This window comes from Pelophylax lessonae (assembly GCF_965119305.1).
Source record: "Pelophylax lessonae genome assembly, chromosome: 4".
Classification (NCBI taxonomy): domain Eukaryota; kingdom Metazoa; phylum Chordata; class Amphibia; order Anura; family Ranidae; genus Pelophylax; species Pelophylax lessonae.
The window spans coordinates 569,164,347-569,177,433 of record NC_138771.1 but is presented as its reverse complement, the minus strand read 5'-3'; the positions used below and the strand labels follow the sequence as shown (position 1 = coordinate 569,177,433).

General features: G+C 43.5%; 1 protein-coding gene across 1 annotated transcript in view; it reads left to right on the top strand.

Annotated features, from left to right (window-relative positions):
* The window catches only part of LOC309552781 (tumor necrosis factor receptor superfamily member 10B-like), a 54,347-nt gene that overhangs the window by 26,012 nt on the left and 15,248 nt on the right, over positions 1–13,087 (top strand). Inside the window, exon 3 of the mRNA XM_082253695.1 lies at positions 9,874–10,002. Coding sequence (XP_082109821.1) covers positions 9,874–10,002 — 129 coding nt within the window. The remainder of the gene's footprint in view (positions 1–9,873; positions 10,003–13,087) is intronic.

Sequence of the window (13,087 nt, the reverse complement as noted above, 5' to 3'; positions counted from 1 at the left end):
CAGGAAAAAGCAGCTGTTAAACGTGCTTTCAGTAGCTTTTTCCACTGGCGTTATTGCACGTTTGGCCATGTCGCTTTTAGCAGCGTTTTTCTGCCTCCATTCAAAATCAATGGTTCCCTATGGGAGCCTATTGATTTGAATGGAAGGCGCACCGCAAGTCGGATCAGGATGATCCGACTTGCGGTGCAACTTGCGCTGTGAGAATCTTGAGGGGGAACTCCACGTCAAAATGGGGAAAAAAACGGCGTGGGGTCCCCCCCAAAATCCATACCAAACCCTTATCCGAGCATGCAGCCCTGCAGCCTAGGAAAGGGGAGGGGACGAGCGAGCGGTCCCACCCCCCCTGGACCATACCAGGCCACACGCCCTCAACATGGGGAGGTGTCGGATAAGGGTCTGGTATGGATTTTGAGGGGGACCCCACGCTGTTTTTTCGGCGTGGGGCTACCCTCAAATTCCATACCAGACCCTAAGGGCCTGGTTTGGAACCAAGGGGGGAACCCCACACCATTTTTTTCCCCATTTTGGCGTGGAGTTCCCCCTCAAGATTCTCACAGCGCAAGTCGCACCGCAAGTCGGATTATCCTGATCCGACTTGCGGTGTGCCTTCCATTCAAATCAATAGGCTCCCATTGGGAACCATTGATTTTGAATGGAAGAAAAAAAAAAGTATAAAGTGGCTTAACGCACGTTAAGCAACGTTATTCAGCCTTTAGCAGCGTCAGACGCTTTACAGCTTGACGCTGCAGCACCAGAACGCACAGTTCCTGGGTTTTTTTTTTGGAGCTGTAAAACGCCCATGCCACTTGGAGCTCCTAAAAGCTCTATGTGTGCATGAGGCCATAGAATAACATGGATGGGCGTTCTGCAGCTGCAAAAAAAAACGTCTGACGCTGCTAACAGCAGCTCCAAAAACGTACAGTGTGCATGGGGGCTAAAACGTGAAGCTGGTAGGAGATACAGATTGTGTCCTGTTATTTAAATTTTTTTTTTTTTTCATTTTATTTTTATTTTTTTAATTATATGTACAGCCAAAACTTTTTAGAGGAGGTAGGGAAGTGTGAAGCCAGCCATAACTGGCTCAAAATTTGTCCGAACGCTGGCGAATTGCCCAAAATTTGTGAGGTGGGTGGCCCTGTCAGCACTCTTCCAGCACAACAAAAGTTCATTCAAATATTGATTAACCTAGGTGGGAAATGATTGCCCAAACAGTGACTGCATTCTATCAGATGTAGTCACTGTTTGGTATTTGGACAGCTGTCTGAATACAATAGCTGGCAGTGCAGATTCCTTAATCCATGCTGTCTGTGTGAACCCCTGCCAGTTTTTTTATTGCTGCCTGTAACCCTCTAAAGCCGGCCACAGACAGATCGAAATTCAGCCAGTTCAGCAGGAATCAGGCAAACTTCAATCCATGCATGGGCAGGCTCATTGTACTGAAGTAGATCGATCGACCAGCCTGTTGGATTTTTTTGCATGCAATCACTGAGAGGCGACTATAGCCGCAAGTAGTGATCATTGTATTATGAGGACTGGAAAACCTCCCACTGTGAGAATATAATAGCTCAGCAGAAGGGACATTTAGTGTTGATGGGGGAATCTAGCAATTTTCTTTTCTTCAATCCATGGTTGAAGGAAAGAACATTAATCACTGTATGGGCCTGCCTAAAGCTGGGTTGCGAAAAAAAATAAATAAAAAAACTGTCAGCCCTGGTCGGAGCCGCTGTACTAACCACCCGACATTAGTACACCGATCTCCCCTGCTGAGCTGTTGAATTCTGACTGGGGGACCCCATCCCCGCTCCCCGCCAGAACACTCTGATTGGCTGAGAGCGCTGATTGGGATTGGGATTCAGTCGGCTGCGAGGGGTGGTAAAACCACATGGTTGAGCTGTTTTCCAACATAAGGAAAGGGATGGTCGGCACTCAGGATGACATCCAAAATAGTATTCCTTTATTAAGTAAATATGTACAATGCAACGACAGTTTCAGACGTTAGTCCTTGAGCCATGACTAAGGACTAACGTCTGAAATGCTTAGACTGTTTTTCAGCATTGTACAAGTTTACCTAATAAAGGAATATTTTGAATGTCATCCTGAGTGCCGATCATCCCTTTCTTTACTTTGGTACGTTGGAGGTGTCAGCAGCCTCAAGGTCTGAGCACTGTGGGAAGGTTGTAGCACCTATGCACCTGTTTTCCTTTGGTTTTCCAGCATGCTCGTCCAACAGAAGCCAGCCATATGGCCGGCTTCTTTTAGAGAGACCGATATACACACAGGCCAATTGTCGGACAGTTTTCTTTGGAACCGGTAAATGTCTCCTGACATTCGGCCTGTGTGTACCCAGCTTTAGTTAGATTTCCACCTTTTCTACTTGTCTTGGAGATCAATGTCAGAATGTGATAGGCCGCAGTGATGGCGAACCTTGGCACCCCAGATGTTTTGTAACTACATTTCCCATGATGCTCCTGCACTCTGCAGTGTAGTTGAGCATCATGGGAAATGTAGTTCCAAAACATCTAGGTGCCAAGGTTGGCCAACACTGTGATAGGGCATCCAAAATTGTAACATCACCAGAATACAAGGTGGGGGAAAATCTTCCATTGTGGACGCCTGTTCCAATGACATGCCCCTTGCTTTGCACACGATTCCCATAACTTCCCTTGCTTTGCACATATTTCCCATAACTTCCTGTTGTGTTTCGGGTACATCTCTCTGTTGGAGCTGTGAGTGTTTAATCCACAGAGGTAAAGCGTATGACAAGACAAATAAAAAAAACACATCTTTGCAGTACGTGGACATTCCCCATGTTGTGTAGCTTTACCTTTTTTTCCTATTTTGGATAGAGTAAAGAAGGGTTATAACCCCATTTGTTTTTGTTTTTTTGTGTGTTTTTGCCATCTGTGTCCCATAGGGGAGATTTCCCTTCACTTCCTGTCCTATAGTCAAAACAGGAAGTGGGAGAAAATCTAGTTTTGCCTTTAGTTACACTTTAAACTTGCTGCACGTACAGAAAGGTTACTGTTGGTGTTCCAGAAATATAACGTGTTCCTCCTTGATATGACAACACAGTGTATTTATTTGGCTCTGAAATACCAAGCACGTTGTGCCAGCCCTGACTATTTAATTTCTAATAAATTGCAAAGACACACAAACCTCCAGCCATCTCCTCCCTCCTTCCTCGTCTCCATAACCCTTCCTATGCACAGGAAGTTACCAGCTCTTCAAACTTCTGCCAAAATCAAGAGCCATTTTTTGCACTTATGGAACAGTTATAACAAAACACTTTTAAATGGTTAAAACTCGCCATGCTCACTCCTCTTTACTTTCAATTTGCTGAGGCTGTTGGAGCTCCCTCGCAGTGCCGATGTCCAGTTCGGCTGGGGATCGGGAGATTGGGCTCAACTCTCCCATGATCCCACGGCACATCTGAGGACCCCGGGCGGCATAACGAGAAAGGCTGTACTGTACTAAATAATATACACTGATTTGGGTATTTTTACCAAATTAATGAAGCAGAATACATTTTGGCCTAAATTTATGAGGAAAGATTATTTACTTGCAAAATTTTTTTATAACAAACTAAGAAAAACATGTTTTTTTTATTATTTATTTTTATTTTTTTGTATTTTTTCATTTATATAGCAGAGAAAAAAATGTTGGAGTACAGTGTTGCATGACTGAGTAATTGTCAGTCAAAGCAAGACAGCGCTGAAATCTGAAAACCTGCCTAGGCAGGAAGGGGGTGAAAGTGTCCTGTTTGGAAATAGTTAAAGTGGAGTTCCAGCCATTTCACTCACCTGTCCAACGGTCCAGCGATGCGGCCGCCCGAAGACTCGATCCTCTCCCTCGGCGCCGGCATCACTGCTGTGGGCACCCGGCTGTGACAGTTTGCGGCTTCACAGCCGGGTACCCACTGCGCATGCGCGAGTCGCGCTGCGCGTCTTGATTGGCCGGCAATCTTCTGGGACCTCTGACATGTCCCAGAAGATTGCAGGGAGGGAGGGGGAGAGGAGAACTTCCGCTCAGGGCGCCGCGGCGCTCCGAGCGGAAGTGGGAGCGGGTACCTGTCAAAACTAGGTACCCGCTCCCCCCCAAAAAAAATGACATGCCAAATGTGGCATGTCGGGGGGTTAGAATACCTAAAGCGGAAGTTCCACTTTTGGGTGGAACTCCGCTTTAACAGACCAAAATGGAGCAAAAAAGAGGAGTTCATTGTTAGGTAGGAGGAAGGGGCATTAAAAAAGTCTACGTAAACCCTAACATTCAGGTATGGCAGTTGGCCACTCAGGCCCAAATACAAACTTTTGGAAGAAATGGGGAAGGTCACATGCTCTCCCATACATTGAAGCACTGGGTATTAGAAAGAAATGTATTTCTGGATCACTGGTCCTTTAATAGAGTGCTTGACACCTAGATTAGAATGCTTGGAATTTCCTGTGTATTAAATTGTTCAATCTTTTATTGCTAATTATGGCTTCAAGAATAAATGAATATCACACACCTCTCTCTGGGCGTTTTCCTATTGGTGGAAACTTTATATCAAGGCTATAATTTTATAATTGAAACTGTCATTTGCACAGGATGCATAGTGCAGTGGAGGAAGGTAGTTTTGCCTTCATGGGCCAATCAGATGGTAGTTATTTGTTTTCTTTTAAAAGGGGAACTAAACCCACAGACTTAACAGTTTCACAAAACAGTTACTTTCAAAGCATGGTGTGGATGATGACTGTTATACATATTAGTGCGCTTATGTTAGCTCTCAACCAAACTGTCAAGCCATCAAATAACAAATGAAGACGAAACAAAGGCTAACATGGCAGCTTCCTTGGCTGTAAAGTATAGGGGAGTTTAGTTCCTCTTTTAAGGCTACCAAGTAAAAAATGCAAGGGGCTGCTGTGGGCGATGCAATTCATTTATTTTTCTCCAATCCAATCCTTAGATGTGTTTTACACAATATTGCCTTCAGTCTTCTTTTGCCTATTACCACAATTGCTAGAGATATCAAAATTTCAGCAGTTAGAGGATATAGAGAACTAAAGAATTGGGATAGGTTATGTGACCTTCTATCATCTATCACTTGGCCTTGTGTCTCCCATTGCCTCTTTAGCCTAAAATGTGGAATCTTGAGAAGAATTTAGCCAAGTATCAGCCAAGTTATGAAGTCCAAAGTTATGCCAAGTTATGAAGTCCAAAATTATGCCAAGTTATGAAGTCAAAGTGAAAAAAGAGACCTTGCTAGGCCCATAAAATGACAATACATAGACTCAGATTCCTTCTTTCCATACCTCAAGCATCCAGAATGCAGAGCATGCTCAGTATGCAAATACAAGGTTTACAAGATCCACACCCAACAATGCAATGCATGCACCTTAGGTCTATAGAAAGAGGTCTACAGGGCATTGTGAAATGCCTGAGATGTAACTTGGGTCGGTGTTTTAGTTGGTATTTGCATGCTGATATGCCATAAGTTCAGGAGATTCCAGGGTGGTGCACTTGGAATAAATACAATTTTTCTGATGAGTAAAAGGTTTCTGTCTCTTTTATTACTGGTATTAGGGAAGGAGTGCACTGCTACAAAATTCATTGTCACCTTTGCCATGTGTACCACTTTAGGTGATAGACATTAGAGAAAAGCCAGCTGAAACAAACCATTGTGATATATTTGACTGTTGGGTAAAGGTCCTGTTGGACAAGGTAGAGAACCTGACATCACTGTTCTGCCTCTCCACCTCGTCCAATCAGAGAATGATTTGCATTCATTTAGAAAATGCGAAGCATTCTGTGAATGAAGCCTGCGTCGTGCGGCTGACCTTTATTTACAATGCATCAGGATGGCTGCTCAGCTCTGGACCTGGAAGCAAGTGGAGGTCATTGTGCCTACTACAATGATTTCCAGCTTTCAGTGGGATCTGCCAGGTACGGTATATACATAGTTACATTATTCCAAGCTGGACTAATGTAACTATATAAAAATATACATTATTATAAAAAGTATACTAATGCCCCGTACACACACATCGATAGTTGGCCGTGAATTTTCGGCCAACGTCCGATCGGCCGATTTTCGGCTTGTTAGTATGATGCTTTCGACAACCGACTCCGACTTTTCGGCCGAACAAAATCTGGTGTGCATGCTATAAAATTTGTGTTGGCCGTCAACAGAACGGCCGATTTTTCGTCAGTCAGTACAGATTTCGGCAGACAAAAATCTGATGAGCAAGACTGGGCATGCTCAGAGAAGAAAAAACACACGGAAAGTAAACCAGAACATTAAATCACTTCTGAAGTTGGTTGTTGTTGGCCGAGAAAATTCGTGTGCAGTCTAGGCACATTCCAACCAACACAGCAACACTGGACAAAAGACGGCCGATCGGTCGGCCACCAATCGGTGGGTGTGTACGAGGCTTTAGTCTTTAATAGTTTTAACCTCTCTCAGAAGCTGATTGCTACTGAGAAAGGTTACAAAACACTGAGCAGAAGTTTCACTTTAGAAATCAGTGAATGGTTCAGTGCTGTGGCAATGTAGTAGTACCCTGTTTCTCTGAAAATAAGACCTACCTCGAAAATAAGACCTAGCGTGTTTTTTGGGGATGGCTGCAATATAAGCTCTACCCCGAAAATAAGCCCTAGTTAAAATCCTTGGAAAAACATGTAATCTGCTTTGTAAAAAGATTATATAATGTGCAGTGTGTCTCCGTTTGTAACTTTAATGGGGAAAATACCTTATTTACAGCGCTGCTGGGCGCTCACATGACCAGCAGGAGATCTTCTCCTCTCCTCCCGGATGACATCAGCAGCCCCTCCCTCTGCAGTGCTCAGAGCAGGGCTGACATAAGCTGTGATCTTGTCCCCTCCCTCTGCAGTATTTGGAGCAGGGAAGAAGAGCCCTGGCGGGTCACGTGAGCGCCCAGAGACCTCGTAAATAAGATATTTTTCACAATAAAGTTAAAAAAGGAGACTCACTGGACATTATATAATCTTTTTACAAAGCAGATTACATAATGTTTCAATGAGGAGAAGAGAAGATAGGGGACACATTTTTTAAAAAAAAAATATTGTTTTATTCCAGGTTTTTTTAAAACAGAGAGGGGTAAATGACAGGACTGTGCTGCCTATCATGCTTTAATGGATAAGGATATATATATATTTTTTTTTGTAGGGTTACAACCATGGGCATCCGCAGGTAGGGGCAAGGGGGGGCAAATGCCCCCCCTGGAATCTCTACTTCCCCCTTTAAAGTGATTGTTAAGCCACTTTATACCATCCTGTCTGGTCTTTTTAATAGACCTGTTTGCCCCAGAGTCTGTGTTTTAAAAAAAATAAGCCATTCTTTACCAGTTTTCAGAGGGCTGAGGCCGCTCACATGACCCGTTGTCTCTCTCCTCTCCCTATCTGACAGCTGCCTGCAGCGGAGAGGACAGAGGAGGACAGGAGAGCTATGGATGACGGAGGCACATAAACTGACCACAGTGTCAGGGCTTAGTCGCCATGGTATACCGTGGTCAGTTTACAGAGGGGAGGACATAGCCAGGCAGGATCAGCCAGGTATTTTAGGTGATAGAAGGGGCCAAATTACACAGCAAAAGCACTGTGTTGTATAACATGCTTTAAGGGAACAGGATACATTTTTTTTTTTAGGTTAACAAATGCTTTAAAAATAAATGCTCCTGTTTGCTCTTTAAAAATGAATACTCAAAATAAGTATACGGAATAAGCCCCTCCCCTTCATGACATTGTTGAAAAAGGGGCAGAGCATTGGTGACCTTAAAATGTTGCCCCCCCCTGAAAAAAGTTCTGCGGACGCCCATGGTTACAACCACTTTAAGATCGTCCTTTACATACCGTAAATAAGCAAGACATCCCCTGAAAATAAGCCCTAGTGTGTTTTATGTAGCCAAAATTAATATAAGACCCGGTCTTATTTTCGGGGAATCACGGGTGGTTTTGTATGTAAGTGTGAGCAGGCTGGCATTGGGCTTTGGTGAGGAGGGTTTCCTTGCCTGGCTGACCAGCTGGATGTTAGGCCACAAGCTCCCCGATGATAAGTCCAACCCATCCATTTAGGATTATAAGGGGCCCTCAATACAGTGAAGGAGAAGAGCTGCTTTTGGTCCTATATATGTATGTATAACAATAATTAATGTGTAACTAAAGCCAAAACATTTTTTTACATTTTGGATAGAATGGAGAGGGATCAGAACACCTGTCAGGTTTTTATCACTCTCTGTGCCCCAGTTAGGGAGATTCATCCTCATTATATGTCCTGCATACCAAGGAAAAGAAATCCCAAATTTTGGGTTGCCCCCCCCCCCCCAACAGAAATAGAGGGGAAATCTTCCAATGGGGACACTAGTTCTGACTTTGGTGACAACCACAGACTCCATCACTTTGGAGGGATTTCCTCTCACTTCCTGTTTTGACTATGGGGCAGGAAGTGAAGGAAAATGCTCACAATGGGACACAGATGGCAAAAAAACAGAGGTTATAACCCTCCCTTACTCTATACAAAATGGAATAAAAAGTTTCTACTTTGATAAGTATGAGTGGAAAGAAACACAACAAACTTTTTAATACGAATACACTTTTTATTTTAATTCTTTATTCAAAGTTTTCACAATACAAAAGAATCAAACAAATAAAATTGGGAAGAAAAAAAAGCAAAAAAACACAAAAAAACAGACAGTGAGCACTAATGGCCCATATGCACAATGTATGTATACAATAACATGAAGAGAAATCAGGGAAGAACTAATATTAGTGGAAAACCCCCCCCTGTGGATGAACACCACATAAAACATATTACTGCTTGCCAACTAGCCGTACTTGTACGTCGCTCCATATAACAGATAGTGGGAGCGCGTGCTGATTGGCTAGAGGTGAAGCCAATCAGTGGATCCGGCAGACGCGATGTCTGCCGGGCACCCGCGATGGCTCTCCATGGAGACAGAACAGCGGTCTGCTGATGTAAACAAGGCAGACCGCTGTTCTGTCAGAGATGAACACAGGGATCCTCCTCCTAATTATTTATTTCCTCCTTGATTTTTTTTTTTTATTGGAAATGTTTTATAACAGAAAGTAAAAAATATTGTTTTTTTTTATCAGAATTGTCGCTCTTTTTTTGTTTATAGCGCAAAAAATTAAAACTGCAGATGTGATCAAATACCACCAAAAAAAGGACATACACTTAATTTAGGTACAGCGTCGCACAACCGTGCAATCAGTTAAAGTAAATGTAATGCAGTGCCCAATCGCAAAAAATGGCCTGGTCATAAGGGGGTAAAACCTTGCGGTCCTTAGGTGGTTACCAGGTTGAATATGTGGGGCTATGCTCCACTGAATATCCTAACGGCAGCCACATATATGGATACACTTTTGATATAAGGTGTTAGTTCCTGTCCTGATAAAAGAAAAGAAATTGGCAGCACTCCAGGTTGAGTCAAAATCCAGGTTTATTGACTGGACATCCAAATATGACAATCGTGACAAGGTAGACGTGTTTCACACACTGACTGTGTGCTTAATCATTATGGTAATGATTAAGCACACAGTCAGTGTGTGAAACGCGTCTACCTTGTCACGATTGTCATATTTGGATGTCCAGTCAATAAACCTGGATTTTGACTCAACCTGGAGTGCTGCCAATTTCTTTTCTTTTATCAAGTTTTCACGGAGGCGAGCCGGGGCATGCACCTGTGTGAGTCATCAGGCAATTACACCACCTTGAGCAGTGACTCCTTGTCTGTTTAGTTCCTGTCCTGTTTTCTCTTCACTGTCCTGTCTGTCATCCGATTGGATTTTCTCTCTGCATAATCAATCAGCTCTTATAAATTGATCAGAGTGTTGACTAAAACGTTTTTTTTCCTTTTGAAGGTAGTTATGTTACAGAAGATTGTATTGTGCCATACACAAGGGGATCATGTGAGATTTGTCCTGAAGGCACTTTTAGCCAATTTGCGTCAGGGTTGCCCGAGTGCCTCAGCTGCGAAACATGCCGTGATGGTAAGTACTTTCTTTATAAACACCAATTTGAATGCAACATCTATTATGTATGTCCTGCTGTTATTAAGAATTGAAGTTCTCAGACATTCCAGGAATGGAGCACAAGGCCATAAGCTTACTGCTTCGGTGAAAGTTGCAGAACCTTGAGACGATGCTTAGTCTGATGTCACATTGGCAGTTCTATCAATAGTGGCGTGTTTCCAAGGACAGAATCCGTAAAATTGAACCTACATTATCCTATGGAGTTGTTCCATCGCTGTCTGGACCAGAGATGTGTCACTCTTCTATTGCTAATGGAAGTTGAATGTCAGTGAATCTGCTGCTGGCAATTCCTAATTCATCTGGAACGATCCTTAGTGTTTCCTTAAAAATGAAATTCAGGCAAGACAGAGCATTTCATGTTTAACTGTAACAATTATTAGGTTACCATGTTTTGTTTCTGTTTTTGATAGAAAGGGTGCTGTTTCACCTTCATTTATGGTTTCTAAAAAAAAAACATAATCCATCTACGAGGCAAATGTTTCTGTGTAATCTGTACTGACAGTGTACACACCTCAGTGATGTTAGTTGGAAATCAACTGAACACTAAAAAATCTCTCTTCCCCCCTGACACCCGTACCACTGAAATCTGACATGCATACGAGAAAAGTTTATATTCATGTTTATATGTATAATAAATAGATAAGTAACCTTCAAAAAATCACATGTAAAAGCTTGCCATCATCTCGGATGTATAAGTACACTTGGAAAAGATACAATCAAAGATGTATTTATAAACAGTGAAAAAATCTTCACAAAATTGTTACAATTAACCACTTAAGCCCCGGAGGATTTGGCTGCTAAAAGACCAGGGGGTATTTTGTGATTCGGCACTGCGTGACTTTAACGGACAATTGCGCGGTCGTGCGCCGCTGTACCTAAATGAATTTGACATCCTTTTTTTCCCACAAACAGAGCTTTCTTTTGGTGGTATTTGATCACCTGTGCGATTTTATGATCATGCGCTATAAACAAAAAAAGAGCGTCAATTTTGCAAAAATAACAATATTTTTCACATTTTTTTATATGAAATTCCCCCCCAAAAAAAAGTAAAAATCTAAATTTTTTAACATTTTCAGACAATTTGTTTTCTGCTACATATGGTTGGTAAAAAAAATTGCAAAAAGCGTATTTTGATTGGTTTGCACAAAAGTTATCGCGTTTACTAACAAAGGGAAAGATTTTTGTCATTTTTGTTGTTTTTTTTTTACGCGTAATGGCGGCGATCTGCGATTTTTTTTTTTTGCGGTACTGCGACATTGGGGCGGACAGATCGGACCCTTGACTGACATTTTTGACACTTTTGGGGTTACCAGGGATATTTCTACAGTAATCAGTGCTATATATATGCACTGTTCCTGTAAAATTACACTGGCAGTGAAGGGGTTAACTTTATTTGAGAGGGAGGGGCTGTGTGTGTCCCTAGGGGCGTGATTCTAACTGTGATTGGCTGTGGCTTGAGCTGTAGGAACACTGATCAACGGTCCTACATAGTAGAACCGTATGATCAGTGTTTCTACACAGGGGAGAATGACAGGCAGCTTGTTTACACAAGCTGCCTGCCTTTCTCCCTCTCCCCCGACGATCGCAGAGTGACCGGCGGACATCGGGTCCGCCGGTCACACGCGCGGGGGGACCATGACCGTGCGGGAACGGGAGCGCGCCGCCGGCGGCGCGCGCTCGCTCCCCAGAGCCTCACAGGCTAGTGACGTATATATACGTCACTTTGCCTGTGAGGGGCTGACCGCCGCAGTATATCTACTTGCGGCGGTCGGCAAGCGGTTAAAAAGTATATCTTCGTAACTCCAATGAGTAATTAACCCATATTATTTGACCTATAATTATAAGTCCTATCAAGAAGAGGATGATGTATGTGTAAAGATTAACCCCTTAGTGTCTGGTACAGGAGAAACACATAGTCTAAAACAGGGGTGTCAAACTCCATTTTCATCGCGGGCCGCATCAGCATTATGGTTGCCCTCAAAGGGCCGGTTATATCTGTAAGACTAGATTGTCCAGAGCACCCCACCCCCCTTACAACCTTACATGAGATGTCAAGACTCAAGAGCTCCCCCACAAGTCAAGAGTCACCCACCTTTTCCTTACATCACAATGCACCTCCTTACCTTGTGCTGCTGCCAGGAAGAAGATGTGGGTGGATCCGGAAAGAAGTACAGGGTCTGGAGGAGGACCAGAGTCCGGCTGGAGTCAGCTTCCAGAGTCTGCTAAATGCTCAGATCAGGGGAGGCATAGACAAGGTGGTGTAGCGGCTGCACAGAGAGGTGCAGGATCTGTAGGAGGAGTTCTGCCCTCCTCTCTGCTGCGGACTGCTGGGAAGGGGGGTTGGGTAAAGGCGAGCCTTTCTGCAGCTGCACAGAGAAGCTCTGGATCTGGCAAAGGAGTTCTGTCCTCTCTGCTGCGGACTACTGAGACAAGGTGGGGGCAGAAACAAGGGGGGTGCTGCAGCTGCAGGAGAGGTGCGAGGGCCACATGAAATGGCCTGGGGGGCCGCATTCGGCCCGCGGGCCTTGTGTTTGACACCTGTGGTCTAAAACATATGTTTCGTATTGATATGCGGACGCACTATTTATATGGTGCCAAAGGTACCTAATTATTAAGTTGGAATGATTTTTAGCAGTAAGAACGGTTATAAGCCGACTCAAGAGTCCATACAGTTTAGCCCATAACTAAAAAGCCCATCGAGAAGAAGATGATGTACATCTTGAAAATGAACCCCCTATAGTCTAGGAAAAATGAGCTCAATGTAATATTACCTTGTTCTGTGATTCGTGAATAAAAGGTCAACCCCACCCAAAACTTGTCATTTTTTTTTTGCTTACACAAGTGGCGGGATGATGAATCAAGAGGTAAGGCTTGTCATGGCTCAGGGACTCTGCTAAAGCTATTATATAACCAAGTGATGGTGTCACTCTCCTCCAATAGATCTGTGATGTAGGATAAACAATAGCTTGGAAGTCCACCAGGAAGAGTGTGACACCTTTATTTTGGCCTCATAGGAGAGGATGGATATAGCGATTACAGCAGG